At 40.8% G+C, this 18,259-nt stretch overlaps 1 protein-coding gene across 2 annotated transcripts in view; it reads right to left on the bottom strand.

Moving 5' to 3' along the window:
* LOC132379621 (inactive carboxypeptidase-like protein X2) overlaps window positions 1-18,259 on the bottom strand; it is a 188,616-nt gene that overhangs the window by 59,124 nt on the left and 111,233 nt on the right. For both annotated transcript variants that reach the window (XM_059947753.1, XM_059947752.1), the window contains exon 7: window positions 11,110-11,198. In XM_059947753.1, coding sequence (XP_059803736.1) covers window positions 11,110-11,198 — 89 coding nt within the window. The remainder of the gene's footprint in view (window positions 1-11,109; window positions 11,199-18,259) is intronic.

The following is an 18,259-nucleotide window of genomic DNA, read 5'->3' as shown; positions in this document are numbered from 1 at the left end:
GAAATAATAATAAGTGATAAGGAGATGGGAGATGAACAAATGAGTATTTTGTATCAGTCTTCTCTGTGGAAGACACTAGCAGTGTGCCAGCTATTGAAGGGTGTGCGAGAAAAGAATTGAGTGTAGTTACTGTTACAAGGGAGAAGGTGCTCAAAAAGCTGATAGGCTTAAGGGTACATAAGTCACCCAGGTCAGATGAACTGCATGCTAGGGTTCATAAAAAGGTAGTGGTAGAGACTGGGGAGGCATTCGTAATGATCTTTCAGAAATCATTGGACTCTGGCCTGGTTCTGGAGGACTGGAGAATTGCAAATGTCACTCCACTCTTTAAGAAAGGAGGAAGCAGCAGAAAGGAAATTACAGACCAGTTAACCTGACCTCAGTGGTAGGGAAGATGTTGGAGTCCATTGTTAAGAATCAGGTTATGGAGTACTTGGAGACACAGGATGAAGCCAAAGTCAGCATCAATTCCTTCATGGAAAATCTTGCCTGATGAACCTGTTGGAGTTCTTTGAAGAGATTACATGTAGGATAGATAAAGGGGATGTAGTGGTTGTTGTATATTTGGACTTCCAGAAAGCCTTTGACAAGGTACCACACATGAGGCTGCTTCCCAGATTAGGAGCCCATGGCATTACAGGAAAGTTACTGGTATAGTTAGAGCATTGGGTGATTGGTAGGAGGCAGCAAGTGGGAATAAAATAATCCTTTTCTGGTTGGTTACCACTGACTAGTAGTGTTCCACATGGGTTGGTGTTAGGACCGCTTCTTTTATACTGTATTTCAATGATTTAGATGATGGAATAGATGGCTTTGTTGCCAAGTTTTCAGATGATGCGAAGATTGGTGGAGGGGCAGGCAGTGTTGAGGAAACAGGTAGGCTGCAGAAGGACTTAGACAGATTAGGAGAATGGACAAGAAAGTGACAAATGAAATACGATGTTGGAAAATGCATGGTCATGCACTTTGGTAGAAGAAATAAATGTGCAGACTATTTTCTGAATGTGGAGAACATCCAAAAAATCTGAGATGCAAAGGGATTTGGGAGTCCTTGTGCAGAACACTCTAAAGGATAGCCTGCAGGTAGAGTTGGTGGTGATGAAGCCTAATGCAAGAGCACGGATGTGATACTGAGGCTTCATAAGGCACTGGTGAGGATCCTCTTCAGTATTGTGAACTGCTTTGGGCTCCTCATCTGAGTAAAGATGTGCTGTCATTGGAAGGGGTTCAGGGGAGGTTCAGAAGAATGATTCTGGGAATGAAAGGGTTATCATGTAAGGAACATTCAATTGCTCTGGGTTTGTACTTGCTGGAATTTAGAAGTGTGACGGGGATCTCATTGAAACCTTTTGAATGTTGAAAGGCCTAGACAGAGTAGATGTAGAAAGGATGTCACCCATGCTGGGGGTGGGGGGGGGTCTAGGACAAGAGGGCACAACCTCAGGATAGAGGGGCATCCACTTAAAACAGAAATGCGGAGCAATTTCAATAGCCAGAGGATGCTGAATTTGTGGAATTTATTGCCACAGGCATCTGTGGAGGCCAGGCCGTTGGGTGTATTTAAGGCAGAGCTTGATAGGTTCTTGATTGGACATGGCATCAAAGGTTATGGGGAAACGGCTGGGGAGTGGTGTTGAGGAGGGGAATAAAGGATCAGCCATGATTGAATAGCAGAGCAGGCTCGATGGGCCAAATAGCCTAATTCTGCTCCTAGGTCTTATCATTTTATGGGCTTAAACCCACTGGGATCCCAGTTCCCACACTCCAGTGAAAATCACCCGGGTATTGGTTCTCACATCCCCTGAAAATCACCAAAGCCCCAATTTCCATACTCCCCTGAAAATTACTCAGGACTCGATTACAATACTCCATTGAAAATCATTAAGGCCCAGTTCTCTTGAGAATCAATAGTTTCACCAGAAAATGCATTACCCTATAACCGTGATTTCCAACAGGGGAGGTTATGTTTCATGAGGGGTCATTAGGGGAAATAAAAGTCATCGAGGGGTGGGGTGTGGTAAGCAGCATGCTAATTTGACACCTACTGTGTCAACTTGCTACCATCATCAACATCCAAAAAGCAGTCCCAGTTTAGGTCAATTTTTAGTTTTAATTTAGCCCCGTTAATAATGGATAAATACATATGGTATGATCTCTATGAGTCTGAAGGCGATAAATCCTTGAATTCTAATCCTGCTAAGAAGCATAAACTCCAGAAAGTGTGTCAATACAATGTTATATATTTGGAGTATGGTTTTATTCTGTTCTCATCAGATCAGCCATGCCCCATGTGTCTTATTTGAAATACTGTACTGTCCCATGAAGCCATGACACCACCAAGATTGTAGGAAGACTTCCATAAAAGACACCCTGAAAAGTCTACTTAGGGTATTACTCAGTTCCAGAAGATGAAAGCATTTGAAAAACGTTGCACACTCACATCATTTGCCAAGAAAGCTAAAAATGACCTTGATAGTAGTCTAATTGCTTCTTATAATATTTCCAAAATGACAGCAAAGTGTGGAAACTCTCATACAATTGGGGAAAGATTAATAATGCCAATGTGTATCAGAAGTGCTCACCACTGTTCTCAAAATGGATACCAGTATTTTAAAATCAATTCCTCTGAATAATGACTCTAGCTGGTCATATTGATGAAATTAGTGGATATTGAATATCAACTATGCTCAAAGGTACAAAAAGCAGAATTTGGGATTCAACTGGACGAGTCAACTGAGGCATTGCTAATGGCATACATATGGTTTATCAAAAATGGAAGAGTTTATGAAGAGATTCTCTTTTGTAAAATGTTAAAAACAAATATCAACAGAGAATCAATCTACGATGAGCTCAAAATGTTTATTGAGAATAAAAGTATTCTGATTAGGAACATGATTACTTGTGCAACAAACAGAGTACCATATATGACCGGTTGCTATACTAATGTGGTAGAATTTATGAAAAGAGAAATTCCAAGTCTGCTTGCAATCCTTTGTGTAATTCATCATCAGCATAGCACAGACAAAAACCTCAGCCAGCGACTTTTTTCAAGTACATTCTTGTAATATCTGCTATCAACAAAATTAAACCTCATCCATTAAATAGTAGAATATTTTGCCAGTTATGCCAAGATAACAAAGAAGAGTTTGAATGCTCCTTTCTTCATACTGAAGTGCATTGGCTGTCAAAAGACTATTGCTTAAAACATTTCTTTGATCTTTTTGACAATGTGTTTGAAGGTTTGCTCAATGTTGACAAGAGCTTGGGAAACAAGACTGAACTTCTACATGGAGATGTGGAGCACCTAGCCAATCTATATGACAAAATGAACATTCTAAATATGAAACTTCAGGGTGAGAATGTCAATATAATTCAGGCCGAAAGTACAGAGTCCTCATTTCTCAGAAAATTGGAAATATATAAGCACAACATTGGGAGAAGAATGTTCTTACTGTTTCCTTGCATGGAAAGTAAGGCATTCTCTTTCACAGATGGTGATTTGCAAGAGTACTGCTTACACCTGCATTCACTGAAGAAGGATTTTCAGAATCAAATCAAGGATTTGAACGATCTGGAAATTCCAGACTGGGTAATTAACCCATTTCTTTGCAAGGCAGAAGAACAGGAAGAGAGCTTGCATGAAGAAATTATCAATATTTATAATGAAGAAGCAAAAATACTTTTCAAAAATGTCGGCTTTTCTAGTATGTGGCTACATTGTCATACAAAGTTTCCTGGTCTTTGGAGAAGAACCAAACTACTCTTCATTGCATTTCCATTCTCCTACCTTGTTGAAAGAGGCTTCAGTGCAGTGAACCAGATACACACAAAAAAACAGAAACCACTTGGACAGTGTTACGCATGGAGACTTCAGGCTTTTGCTGTCACAATTTGAACCAGATTTTTCAACTCTTGCTAAAAACTATCAAGCTAAAGAATCTCATTGATTTTGAAGCTCCTATACAGCTTATACAGGTACTGTGCAAGCTATGTTTAAAGACAAATAAAAAATTAAAGCAGAACCATTTTCTCATATGGTAGACTTATTTTTACACTATGGGGGCACCAGAAAGTATATGGTGCTTTGTGTGGGTGTTGGCAAATATGAAAGTGCTTTAGGGGAGTGTTGGGCTAAAAAACATTGGAAAACTCTGTTCTATAACATCTAAAACAAGCTAATTAGAAGTGGGTGAGAGTATTATTAGATAATGGTTGAGTGAACTTGGCCTTTCCTCCGTGGAGCAATGGAGGATGAAATGTGTCCTGATAGAGGTGTATAAGATGATGAGAGGCATTGATCGTGTGGATAGTCAGAGGCTTTTTCCCCAGGGCTGAAATGGCTAACACGGGAGGGACAGCTTTAAAGTGCTCAGAAGCAGGTACAGAGGAGATGTCAGAGGTAAGTTTTTTACACCGAGAGTGGTGAGTGCATGGAATGGGCTGCCAACAACAATTGGAGAGGCAGATACGTTAGGGTCTTTTAAGAGACTCTTGGATAGGTACATGGAGCATAGAAAAATAGAGGGCTATGTGTAACCCTAGGCAATTTCTAAAGTACATGTATGGCACAGCATTGTGGGCTGAAGGGCCTGTATTGTGCAGTAGGTTTTCTATGTTTCTAACATCCACTAGTCTTGAAAATCTGCTGGTTTGGCACTATCTGGTAGCAGACTATTAGAGTTTTACCTTGAGGCTAATTGGTCCCTCATGCCTTTCCTTTATTCAATAAAACAATCTTCTACTTTATCACCACTGATTCTAGTTTAGTATTAACTGAGTTAATCCTTTTATTACCTGATTATCTTAAGAACAAGAAGCAACATCATTGAATCACTGATGCGCCATCAATAACTCTTGGAGACGTGAGGCGAGATATAGGCTTTTATTGGCTGGAAGAAAGAACAAGCAGCAATTGACCACCACACTACTTCCTGGAGACTGAGGCCGGGGCTGTGCCTCCAATCACCTTTATACTGGGGTCCGTGGGAGGAGCCACAGGAGCAGTCAGCAGTGGGGGAGGGGGGGCGTGTCCAGACAGGTATATGTAGTTCACCACAATCATTAAGTCCTTCAATGGATTGCCAGGTTATATACCAGGAGGATGATACCTCTGGCTGGGCAGGTTAGACTGGGAGTCAGAATAAACTGTCAGTCATTATCAAATGAGACACGTAGTCACTCATAAGGTCATAAATATATAAATAAGTAAACAGTCGCCCGAGAACTTTCTTCACAACTCAAGAAGTATGTCAGCCCAAAACATCGATGGTTTACGCATTTCCATAGACACTGGCTGACCTGCTGAGTTCCTCCAGCATTTTGTATGTGTTGTCTTGGATTTCCATCATCTGTAGACTTTCTTGGCTTATAAATATACAAAGTTTTCAACCCTTGGAGTTTGTAGATATAATCAAATCTGAGCTTGAAATATGTTTGTGTATAAATGCATTCAAGAGACGGCAACATGTGTTCACCATTAACACCAGTTTTTGGCAGTTAGAATCCAATTCTCCTTAATAGGTTATAACTGTTTTTACATATTTTTATGGATAGATAATATTATACTTTCCACTCTTTCCTTCTCTCGCCCAGTACCATAAGCCGAATAAGTATGGCCGGTAACAGGTGTAGCCAGCACAGACTGCACGATTAATAGTCAAAGTAAAGCCTGTTATCTACACCGACTTTGAATAACGGAGACAGTTTGCATCTTGCTCGTTTGGTCATGCTCCATCTTGCAGACTAATTAACTTCAGACAATATAAAAGAACAAAATATTGTCATTATATTTGCCTTTAGTCATCAGTTTACCATCAGGCAAAACTGTAGATCAAGGCAAGCAAACAAGGACCAAAAGAAATGGATCAGCCCATGATTGAATGGTAGAATAGACTCGATGGGCTGAATGGCCTAATTCTGCTCCCATAGCTTATGGTCTTATAAAGACAAGCACTCCCAGAAAGAAACAACAACAACTGCACATTCAGGGCGTCACCTTGACAGGTGATGAAGTGTCTGTAAGTCAAGCTCAGTGAATTTCACATCAAACTTTAACCCATCTTTTCGGGTCGTGCTGCACTGATCTGCAAGCATTGGAAGTAAACCAGCATTATAGATGAGTAGTAGGATATAAATGTTCAAATAAAACAAGACTTTGAACTACATTACTGATCAAAAAATTGTCTATCTGAGAGAGGAGCTCTTGGGGAAAACAGAGGCATTTCTTAGATCAGGGGTTCCCAACCTTTTTTATGCCATGGAGCCTTATCATTAACCAAGGGGTCTGTGGACCCCAGCTTGGGAACCCCTGTGTTAGAGTATTATATTTATTTATTTTGTTGACATATACCTTCTGGCCCTTTGAGCCATGCCACCCAAATTAAACCCAGGGCAATTTAAATTTCAGGGCAATTTATATATCAGCCGGTACATCTTTGCAATGTGGGAGGAAACCAGAGCACCCAGTAGAATGTACAAACTCCTTATAGGCAGCTTCACCTGCTCTGTAAAGCACTATGCTACCGTCCTGTTCTCTTCTGACTTCATAATGATGAGAAGTGACTCCTGTGTTATGCACGACATTAAATGCATCTGCTTTGAACTGGATTATAAACTAATACCTGTATTCAGAGTATCACACAACACATGTTCCTCATCTGCCTCAGGAATCTTGAAGGAAATTATATTTTGTTTATATAATACATATGTTTTTATGGTTTGTGAACTCATAGTACTGTACTTAAGATAACAAGGCTGGTTAAGGTTTAAAGCATTGCAACCATAAAGCCAATAAAAGTCATAATTTCCATACAAATATAAAATTCTCAGTATGCCTTCATGATTAGAACTATTTATACCATTCAATGCATAAACAAACCATTTTTTACTTTTATAGAATAATAAACTACCATTAGAACAATAAAATGGTACAAATAGCAATCTTTATTTAACTATATCGAAACAGTAATTATATTTTATAGCTCGGGCAAGTATAGAGTAGCTAGACCATTAGATCATTGCTATATTAGATCATGATTAATATGTGTGGAATTTGCTTGATTTAAACTCAGCTTATCTACATTGTCTTTCTGTGGTTTATAAAGCACATAATGCCATTTAACAATGATAAAGCTAATAAATTCTACTTAATTTTCCTCGAAGTTCTTAACTATTATGCTGCATAGTGAAACAAAAAATGGTTAAACATTTAGTGCCTGGTGATTCAGTGTGTGGATAGAATCCTGCAGTAGGTCCAGCTGCTGACTGCATACACACATCTGTCTTTGTGCACACAATGGCACATGAAAGCTTCGACAAGCTGCCAGAGGAAACGGGTTTTGACGGTTTCGTGAACAGCTACTAAGACTGACCCGCACTGCTGACTGGTGATGGATGGGCACTGCCAACAGACGGAAATATTACAAAGCTAATGAAAAGTGGGGAGTGGGAGGCTTTAGTTTTCCTCCCACAACAGCAGCACAGCAGCACAGAAGCAGTTTTGATTCTGGGTCGCCTATTTGCAAATTCCTGTTCTGCTTTTATCTATCAACATGGTCATTAGTACCAAGTGAAGTCTAGACTGAAGATTAAAAGGAAATATTTTCCTCAGTCCAGTGGATATGCAGAACAGAATTTTATCGAAAACAGATAACACTGAACCTAGTTCCTCAAAGAGAAACTTGGTAAATATCCAGCTTTGAACAGGAATTGGAGATTAAAGAAACATTGAAAATCAGATAATCAGCTGTATTGTGTGCACTGGTTTCGGGATTGCCTGGAGCTTGCTGGATATTGGGTACTGAGAGGGTACTGTCTGTGGGACAAGACCTGACTTAATTTGAAAGGTTTTAATCATCAGTCTGAACCAATGCTCAGCAAACTTCAGGAAACAGGGAGCAATTTTTCAAGACCTTTTGTTAGGCATAACAGAAATATGGCCTGTACAGACACTGAAATACTTCTGTAATGGGCAAGGAAAGCCGAATAGTACAGCCCACTACAAAATGACTCATACGTCGTTGAACAGATCTTGGACAAAAATGCACTGAACTGAAGGAGTAGATAGACAGTATAAAGAGGTGAAGTAGAGAGGTGGGACAAAGGCTGTGAGTAATATGTGGAACTGGGTGAGGTGTAGATGACTAGAAAATGGAAACAGATGTTGGAAGGATAGAGAGAGTAACAATGGCAGCAGGTGATAGGTGAATCCAGAAAAACACTGGAGATATGAAATTTGTTAACAAAGTAAGGTGAAGAGGAACTAGATAAGGGAAGCATGGGGTGATGATTTTCACACTTCAACTGAGATTTCAACTGTCCATTTCCCCCTACAGACGATGCCTCAATTTCTCTAGCAGCTTTTTATTTTGTGTTGAGTTTAAGGCCTGGACTCCACTGAGCACGGTTTGGTTCTTCCATGTGTAAGCACAGAAAATCCTGGAACAATTTGGAACACTCTATACTGCTGAACCACTGCTCCAAAATTACAAATTTCATGATGTATGTCAGTACTAATAAATTTGGCCTCAGAATTCTGGCCTCTCCACTTCGGAAAACAAGTTACAGTCACTGAGTCATAGAATACTGCAGCTCAGAAACAGGCCTTTTGGCCCATCTAGTCCACACTGAAGTATTAATGTTTCTATTCCCGTCGACCTGCACCTGGACAATAGACCCCATACTTATTCCATCCATGTACTGTACCTATCCAAACTTTTCTTAAATGTTGAAAATGAACCTACATTTGACTTCAATTGTTGGCAGCTCGTTCCACACTCTCACTATCCCCTGAGTGAATAAGTTCTCCCTCATATTCCCCTTAAATATTTCACCTTTCGCCCTTATTCCATGACCTCTAGTTCTAGTCTCCCTCAACCTCAATGGAAAAAGCCCGCTAGCATTTATCCTATCTATACCCTTCCTAATTTTGTACACTGCTATCAGGTCTTCCTTCTTTCTTCTATGTTCTAGGGAATAAAGTCTGAACCAATTCAATTTCTCCCTATAATTCAAGTAAGTTCTGGCAATGCCCTCATGAATTTTCTCTGGATTCCTTCAATCTTATTCAGATCGATCTAGTAGGTAGGTAACCAGAACATCACACAGCACTCCAATTGAGACCTCACCAGTATCTTATACAACTTCAACATAACATCCCATCTCCTGTACTCAGAATTTTAATTTATGAAGACCAATATGCCAATAGCTCTAACTTATGACCCCATCTACAAAGTACATGTGATGCCACTTTCAAAGAATAATGGATCTATATTCCTAGATCCCTTTATTCCACCATGCTCCTCGGTGCCCTGTTGCTCACTGCTTAAGTCCTACCTTGGTTTGTCTTCCCAAAGTGCAACTACTCATTTGTTTGCATCAACTTCCATCTGCCATTTATCAGCCCACTTTTCCAGCTGGTCCAGATCCGACTGCCAGCTTTGATAGTCTTCTTCACTGTCCACTATGCCCCCAATCTTGGTTTCACCTGCAAACTTGCTGATCCGGTTTACTACATTATCAGCTACTGGCGATATCTAAAGAGTCTCAGTCTATCAAAATACTTAAATATCCAGTCCCTTAGAATACCTTCCATTAACTTGCCCACTACTTATATCAAGCTCAATAGCCTATAATTTCCTGGCTTATTCTTCGAGCCTTTCCTAAACATGTTATCCTCTAATTCTTCCAGTGTTTCACCTGTAGTTAAAGCCATATTAAATCCCTCTGCTAGAAATACATAGGTGCAGAAATAGCCTCTGTCATTTCTGCACTTATGTACTTCAAAATCAAAACATAAAATACCAAATGTTGCATACTTGGAACAAGTAATCTCATGTCTTAGACATTAGATTTATAATTATTTGGATAACTTCTTTCAGATAAAAGGACTGCTCATTCTGGGCTTCAACAAGTACTAATTTTTGAAAAATCATGTTGTAAAAGGCCATTAATCCTATCAAGGCCGTGACAGCTCCCAAGATTCCACCAGTTTTCCGGCAATCCAGTCTCAGATGCTCATCAACTGCATCATGGTCCTCCTACACACTATCTGTGGTAGGGATGATTCAGAGTAGCCAGTAAAACTATTACAGCATTGGCAACCCGGGTTCGATTCTGCTTCCGTCTGTAAGGAGTTTGTACATTATCCCCATGACCACGTGCGTTTCCTCCTGGGGCTCCAGTTTTTGCCCACACCAGAATCAGAATCACGTTTAATATCACTGGCATGTCATGAATTTGTTGTTATGTGTCCGTAGCGCATTGCAATACATAATAATAAAAAACTGCAAATGACAGTAAGAAGCATACATGTATTAAAAAGTTAAATTAAAGAAGTAGTGCAAAAAAAAGAGAGCAATAAAAAAGTGGTGAGGTAGTGTTCATGGATTCAATGTCCATCCAGAAATCTGATGGCAGAGGTTAAGGAGCTATTCAGAATCATTGAGCATGTAACTTTAGGCTCCTGTACTTCCTCCCTGATGGTAACAATGAGAAAAGGGCATGTCCTGAATGAAAGGGGTCCTTAATAATAGATGCCGCCTTTTCGGGGCATTGCTCCTTGAAGATGTCCTGGACATTGGTGAGGCTAGTGCCCATGATTTTGAGCAATACAAAGATGTAGAGGTTAGTGGGTTAATCGGTGACATGGGTGCAACTGGCTGGTGGAGGTTCATTGGGCCAGGAGGACCTGTTACCGTGCTACTTCTGTAAATAAAAAGTTACCACAGATTTTCATCCACAAGTAAAACGAAGGCACAGGTCGCAGAATTGTAGAGTGGCATAAAAAGAACTCTGGATGGTGCATCGTTTTGGTCACTAGCAGTCATGGGCTGATACAATGAACTGGTGTTGTAATTGCATTGCCTGGAATCAAGGACAGATGTAAAGGAAATCAAAGCCCCCAGGGGAAGACAATGTGTTTCTAGAAAGCATGTGCAGACTCCATTCAGACTGGAGGTCGGGGCTGAAGTTGGGTCTCGGGAGCTGTGAAGCAGCACCATGACGACCCACACACCACTATCCCACTCTCACATTACCCGGGTTAAATTAACCTACTGAACTTCGGATTCACTTTCCCTTCTGGTGGATTTGCAGGAAGCACGTCCCTACCTGTCTCATTTCCTTGTAATTGTGATGTTTGAAATCAAGCTCATCTGTTGTAGTGACTTCATTCCGCCTGTGGTAGTAATTATTAGGATCTGAAAGTAAATGAAATACAAGTTCATGGTTCTATTTAGTTAAGCTTATACACACTCTCAAGAACTACAGGCATAAAATGGGTGCAATTAGACCGATTTCCAGGAAGTTGATTGTAGCCATTCACAGGGCTTCGGATGGTTGCTTAAAGTCAGTGTCAGATCCTAATATATGCAAATGCTAGACTTTATAACTGTTTAAGAACAGCATTGGTGATGCACTTTCTGGTGGTCAAATATTGTAATTCCGATTCCCATTTCCATTCTGACATGTCGGTCCGTGCCCTCCTCCTGTGCCGCGAAGAGGCCACACTCAGGGTGGAAAAGCAACCCCAATTTTCCATCCGGGTAGCCTCCAATCTGATAGCATGGGTACTGATTACTCCTTCTAGTTTTTGTTTCTGTTCACCTCCTCTCTTCTATTCCCCACTCAGGTATTTTACCTCTTCTCACCTGCCTATCACCTCCTCCTGAGTACTCTCCTTCTTCCCATTTTCCTGTGGTCCACTCTCCTCTCCTGTCAGATTCCTTCCTCTCCAGCCCTTTTCTTTTCCCACCCACTTGGATATACCTATCACCTTCTACCCGACCTCCTTCCCCATCTCCCATATTTTCCTTCTGGCATCTGCCCCCTTCCTTCTCAGTTCCTTGGAAGGGTCTTGGGCTGAAATGTCAACTGTTTATTCATAGATGCTGCCTGACTTGCTGAGTTCCTCTAGCATTTTGTGTGGGTTACTCTGCATTTCCAGCATCTGCAGAATCTCTTGTGTTTATGATGTAACAATTTATTCAAATTCTGTAACTGGATTGAAAACAAAAGCTAAGGTCTGTTATATTTATAAGTATCTTCTCCAGACTCCATCCAGCTCAAAAGTCCCCACAACTCCCCCTGCTCCTCTTCAACCCATCGCCAGCTCTGGGCATCACTTTATGCTTTTCCAACCCCAGACAGGTGTTAAGTACTACTTTAAATTGAGGTACAAACTCATGGATACACAATAGTTAAAGTTCAAACGTTCAAAGTAAATGTTGTTATCAGAGTACATGCATGACACCACACTGAACGATGAGATTCATTTGCTTGAGGGCATACTCAGTGAATCTATAGAACAGTAAATATAAACAGGATCAATGAAAGATGAAGTAGAGCATAGAAGACAACCAATTGTGTAAATGCAAATATAAATAAATAGGAATAGATATTGAGAGCATGAAATAACAAGATAAAGAGTCCTTAAAATTATATGGTTGCGACATCTCAATAGATAAGAGCCTGACGGTTGAAGGATAGTAACTGTTCCTGAACCTGGTGCTGTAAGTCCTGGGGCATCTGTACCTTCTACCTGAATCTTTTGATGATAGATGCTGCTTTGCATTTGATGTAGATGTGCTCAATGGAGGGTTTTTCCAATGAAATACTGGTCAGAAATGCAAACCGAGAAAAGGTCCAGTTTCTGGCTGCAAAGGCCTAATGATTGCACTTATACCACCTCGAGTTAATGGAAATACATTTCAAGTCAGGTCAGAGGAGCTGAGAAAAGGGTGAGGAGATAGAAAAGGAATCAGTAAGTCTCAAGGAGGGTGTGATGTGAGTAATGGTGTTAGAACTGCCAAAATGTAAACACATTACATAGAGTTAGGACTTGCTGGGAAACATCAGTGAACAGCCATAACCGTCATGAAACTCAACAACTGAATGACGGCAGGGATTGGCAGGGATCCACGGGCAATTGCCCAACTGCACTCCAAAGATGGATGCTACATAAAGCCTCGCAAGATTTCTCCAGAAATGGCACTGGACTTTGTGCACGTTAAATGTCTGGGAGAGTTTCAAAGAAGACCAATAAGAATTTTATGTAAACAAAATGTAAACTTTTTACTTTCTAATGAATTGTGTATGCTTTAATTTTTTAAAAAAATTAAGATGATTAGGATTTTTTAAATAGTTAAGCACGTTGTACCAGACTGGATTTTTTAAACTCCTTTTGAATCTTCACAGTGCAAACTTGCTGCAATTCCAGTGGCCCATTAAAATGAATGGGGAGTATCGGATACCAATAGAAAGATCTGGAGCTACTTTTTTGATTCCATTAAGTTAGCTGGAATATGTTGTCATGTGAATGTGTGTTTATTTTTACCCTGCATTTTTTCTAAAAGTTTTATCTTAAGTCCCGAGTAATTGTACTGAGTAAGGTCTGCTCCGTTCAGTGATGTCTTGGCTCATATCATTGACCTGGGACAAGGTTCCCTGAACAGGACTGTTGGAAAAAGAGAGAGAGATACCGCTTCTACCAACGATTCTGAGTGAGGCACAGAGAGATCTGTATTTACTGACAATTACCTTTATTGTTCAAACTAACAAATACGTGAATTCATACACTAAATACCTTGTGCGCACACCTGCTAAGTGTCCCTGACTCTCCTGGATAGTCAAAGAATAGCAAAGGTATTACCCGGGTGGAGAAATTTACGCTGGGCAGGCGCTCCTTGTTCCTCGTGGTCCCGATTCACTCTCCACGTGCTTCACGCAGGGTTCTTCTCGCTTGTATCTGTGATGGTTATTCTTCGAAGTTACCGCCACCGGCACACACAAAGCATCCACTTTTATATCCATTGCTTATCAATTCAAATGTCGCATTCTCGTGTCATTGGCCACAGGTCATGCGTCTGGCCTTTAACACCTGGTCATTGGTTCTGGTCCAAGCCAGCATCCATCTATTGTCCTCTTCCCATCAAGGGACAGTTGCTGACTCATGGCTCTTTGTTCTCAGTCAGCAATTAGCTCGTATCGCCTCAGGCATTCACAATCCTGCATGTTATAGCCAACCAAAGAACACCTCACAAATAACTCCTTATTTGGAAATGACCTCCAGTCCAGCAGATTACCTGAAGAGTCTTTGTGCCTTCTTTAAAACACTAATCAAGTCCAGCATGTCAAGCTCACAAAATGGAGAATTGAGTATCTTCACAAAATGGCAGCCTCCGTCCCCCAAGTACATGGCAAGAACAAAGACTGCTTCCACTGTCCTTGATTCATTTGAATTCACTGATTTGAAGATTGTCATTCTTTCTGGCCAACAGGACCATACCATAGGCCATGCTAGAAGACATGTGGTCTCACTGAGGTGGCCAAGAATTCGGGCGGCTGAAGATCTGCCCCAATAATGTATCTTGAAACTTAATATTGTAGCTAGTACTTCAAATACATGACGGAAAAATGCGCATTGAATGGCGTAAAATGTGACCATAAAGATTTTAGGTCCATTTTACACTGATAATTTAACTAGGCTCATCCCAGTGTCATCATGGTTAGCATGCCTAACCCAAGTTGATATTAGACCTGCACTGTCATCATTCCCATTGCATCACTCCTAGAGAGAAATCAGTTCACTATGTCCTGAGAGCCCCTGACATTCTTTGCAAGACCAGACACTGAGAAAAGTTCCATAATTATCTTCCATTATTTGGGCCCCACCTCCAAGAGGACCACAGCCTTGTCCTGGTTTGGAGGCTTGTGTGCCTCAATGATCCAGACAGCTACGTTGACTGGAAGCAGGGCTTTGGATCTTGGTAGGATCATCCATGCCAAGCAGATCAAAGGGTAGAGGACAGACAAAGAGTGGTCTACTAGTCCTTCAGGTTTGGGTAACCAGCTCAAGGCTAAGAACCCTATCTGGTCAAACAAAATTGTTATGGAAACAGCACAGAAGGACCCTTCTGCATCTGAGTGAGATGGTATTCCTGCGTCTCTACCGAAGACTTGAACCAGTGACAGTACTGAAATCTGAGAGGAAGCCACTAACATGATGAGGGAATCCATGAACACCACCAGAGATGGAGGACCTTCACTCCTGCTCTAAATGCCAGCAGTGTAACTGGTAGTAAAAAAAAAAATTGGGTCCCAACCTCCAGGACTCCCCAGGACTGATGCTTTTACCAGCTCAATTCAGATCTCCAGAATTCAATTGGGCTTCTGATCACTGGCCCACTGCTCCCTCCTCCAAGCACCGAATCTGCCCCCGATCACAGGCAATGCAAAGACAACACTGATTCATTGTATCAGCCATGGCCACAAGTGGCCAAAATGATGCATCATTCAACAACCATTCAATGTTTCTTTTATGCCGTTCTGTAATTCTGTGACCTGTGCCTTTATTTTACTTGTAGCTGGTAATCTGTGCTAATTTTTTATTTACAGAAGCAGCATAAGAACAGGCTCTTCTGGCCCAACAAACTTCCACCACCCATGTGACAATTTACCTACTAACCATTATGTCTTTCGAAAGTGGGAGGTCACCAGAGCACCCGGAGATAACACATACAGTCATGGGGAGAACGCACAATCTCCTTACAGACTTGGCGGAATTGCATCTACGTCACTGGCACTGTACTGGCATAATGCTAACTGTATGCTGTCAGCTGTTTCTGGCTGTAGTTTAAATTCCCACTTTTCCCGTTCTGTCCTTGGTACTTTTTCCAATTAATTTTCTTTCTATTTAAAATCTCTTCTTTGATTCTAATATTACAAACCTAAATCCTACCATTCTTCCCTACAAACCTTTCCTTGAATCTTTCCAGTCAGTTCTTTCTTCCTACTGGAACACTGAAACAAGTCTATATGAGATTCTATGTTACTGTGAATGATATGTTTTTATAGCTTTTCTTATTCTGTTTCACTGCAGCAGCTGATATAATCAACCACATAGTTCCCAACTGAACTCCTTCACTATCTAGTGAAGTGAGGTATTCTTGCTAAACCCCTCTCTAATTCATCAGATTGTTATCAAAGCATCCCCCACAATAGCACACATAAACTGCTGGAGGAACTCAGAGGGTCTCGGCCTGAAACATCTCTTTATTCCTCAACATACAGTGATATGCAGAAGTCTTAGGCACATATACAGTGTACAGGTAGAGTGCCTGAGGCTTTGGCACAGTACTGTATCTGTCAAAGTGGAGCGATGAGCACTGTTGTAATCTGGCAGGAGCAAAAGGTGTTGGGAATGGCAGGGCGTGGTGAGGGTGCAGACACACCCAGTACTGAGGCACTCGGCAAGGCCAATTGTTTCCAAACAATTGGTTTATTGATCTCTCCTCTCTCCCTTCCCCTTTTCCCAACCATGATTCCCCTTCTCCTTGCCCCCTTCCCACTCTCAGTCCACAATGGAGACCTATATCAGAATAAGATTTATCATCATTCATAAATGTCATGAAATTTGTTTCTTTTTTGTGGCATTACTACAGTACAGTACTGTGCAAAGGTCTTAGGCATTCTAGCTCTATGTGGCTTTACATAGTACTGTAAATGTTGCCTGATCTGCTGAGTTTCTCCAGCGATTTGTGTGTTGCTCTGGATTTCCAGCATCTGTAAAATCTCTTGTGTTTGAGCATCCCCCTCAAGTAGTTTTCCTCTAAATTAAACTTTTGCCTCTTGATGTCATGCTGTTGATTCCATCATTGTTTTAAGGACCTACTGCCTATTGGTTGCATTCCTCATGTACTGTGAGCTTCCATATGACCAAGCTGACTATCTCTTCCCCATCCGATTCCTTGTCTGTCATGAAATCTTAATGAAGAGCGGATGTCTTCTTGTTAAACACTGAGAAACCTGAAACACTATCTTTGCCCACTGTCTATCCTCTTTACTAACTGGCTGGTGAGAAATGCTTTTGGCAAAAAAAAACTAAGGGTTAATACAAATAAGATTCTGAAGCTTAAGTTTGGGTATGAAATTTCAGAGGCGAGGATTCAAAGCAAGGACACCAGTGGTTGGACAAAAGAAGTGGGAGAGGGCAGGATTGGAATTCTCAATAGATTGAAGGGATAAAGATGTTATGGCATCGGGGAGGGATGTACTCATTAAGGCATTTGAACAGAGAGATTAGGATTTCAAAGAAAATCATGGATAGGCTTCAAGCTGAGATAATCATGGATAATCATTTCGAGCTGCAAATCAGCTGAGGCGGGGTAAAGATGGAAGCTCATAATCTGTGAAATAGGAAGGACATGGGGATCTGAAACACAGTGCAGATTCAAATAGAACGGTGTAAGAAGTGGCAGGGATGCTTGTGGTTAGAAGTGAAATCTATAGCTTTAGCATTCTCAGTGTTTAAGTGGAGAGAATAAACAAAGGGAAGACAGAAGCTCAGACCTCACAATTGTAAAGACAGCATAACAGTCAGTTTTCACCAATTTAGAAATCTTTGGAGAATTCACAAGCAATGTTCAACATGGAAATCCAGCAGTTGCTGCAAAGAACTTTCAATGTAAAACTTAGCGATCAGCCTACCGGCAAGAATTAGTTAATTACAAACTGTTCTCAATTTCAAAAATATCCTTGAAATATTTTGTTTTATTGCATGAGATGTTTGCAAGATTCTATAGTTTACAAAGTGTTGGTTACCTTGACACTAAAAAAACTAATTTTATATCATGTGTTTTTGCTCCTCAAATAAATACCAAAATTAATAAATTTGGTAAAAATGATTTTTTTACTTAAAGATTACATCATACTTTCAATCCTTTTCCCCTGTAGAATTAACATTCTATTTTGTAAAACATTTTTAATGGCAGTTGAACACTCAAAACATGAGAAACTCCGCAGTTGCTGCAAGTCCAAAGTGATGCGCACACAAAATGTTGGAGGAACTCAGCAGGTCAGGCATCATCTGTGAAAATGAATGAGACTCTTCTTCAGAACTGAGAGGTTTATGGGAAAATGCCAGAATATAAAGGAGGTGAGAGGGAAAGGAGGACAGCTAGAAGGTGATTGGCAAAGCCAGGTGGGTAAGAAAGGTAAAGGGCTAGAGGATAGGAGGGGAGAGTGGACTACAGGAGACAGGGAAGGAGGAGGGGACCCAGGGGAGGTGATAGGCAGGGTAAGAGGAGGTAAGAGGCCAGAGTAGGGAACAGAAGTTGGGGGGGGATCGAGGAGATTTTTTTTAACTGGAAGGTGAAATGGATATTCATGCCATCAGGTTGGAGACTACCCCAATGGAATACAAGGTTTTTCTCCTCATTTGGAGATAAATATCTAAAGAAGAAAAACATAATTTTATATCTAA

This window comes from Hypanus sabinus, chromosome 22, assembly GCF_030144855.1.
Source record: "Hypanus sabinus isolate sHypSab1 chromosome 22, sHypSab1.hap1, whole genome shotgun sequence".
NCBI lineage: Eukaryota > Metazoa > Chordata > Chondrichthyes > Myliobatiformes > Dasyatidae > Hypanus > Hypanus sabinus.
This window is presented reverse-complemented; position numbering and strand designations above follow the sequence as displayed.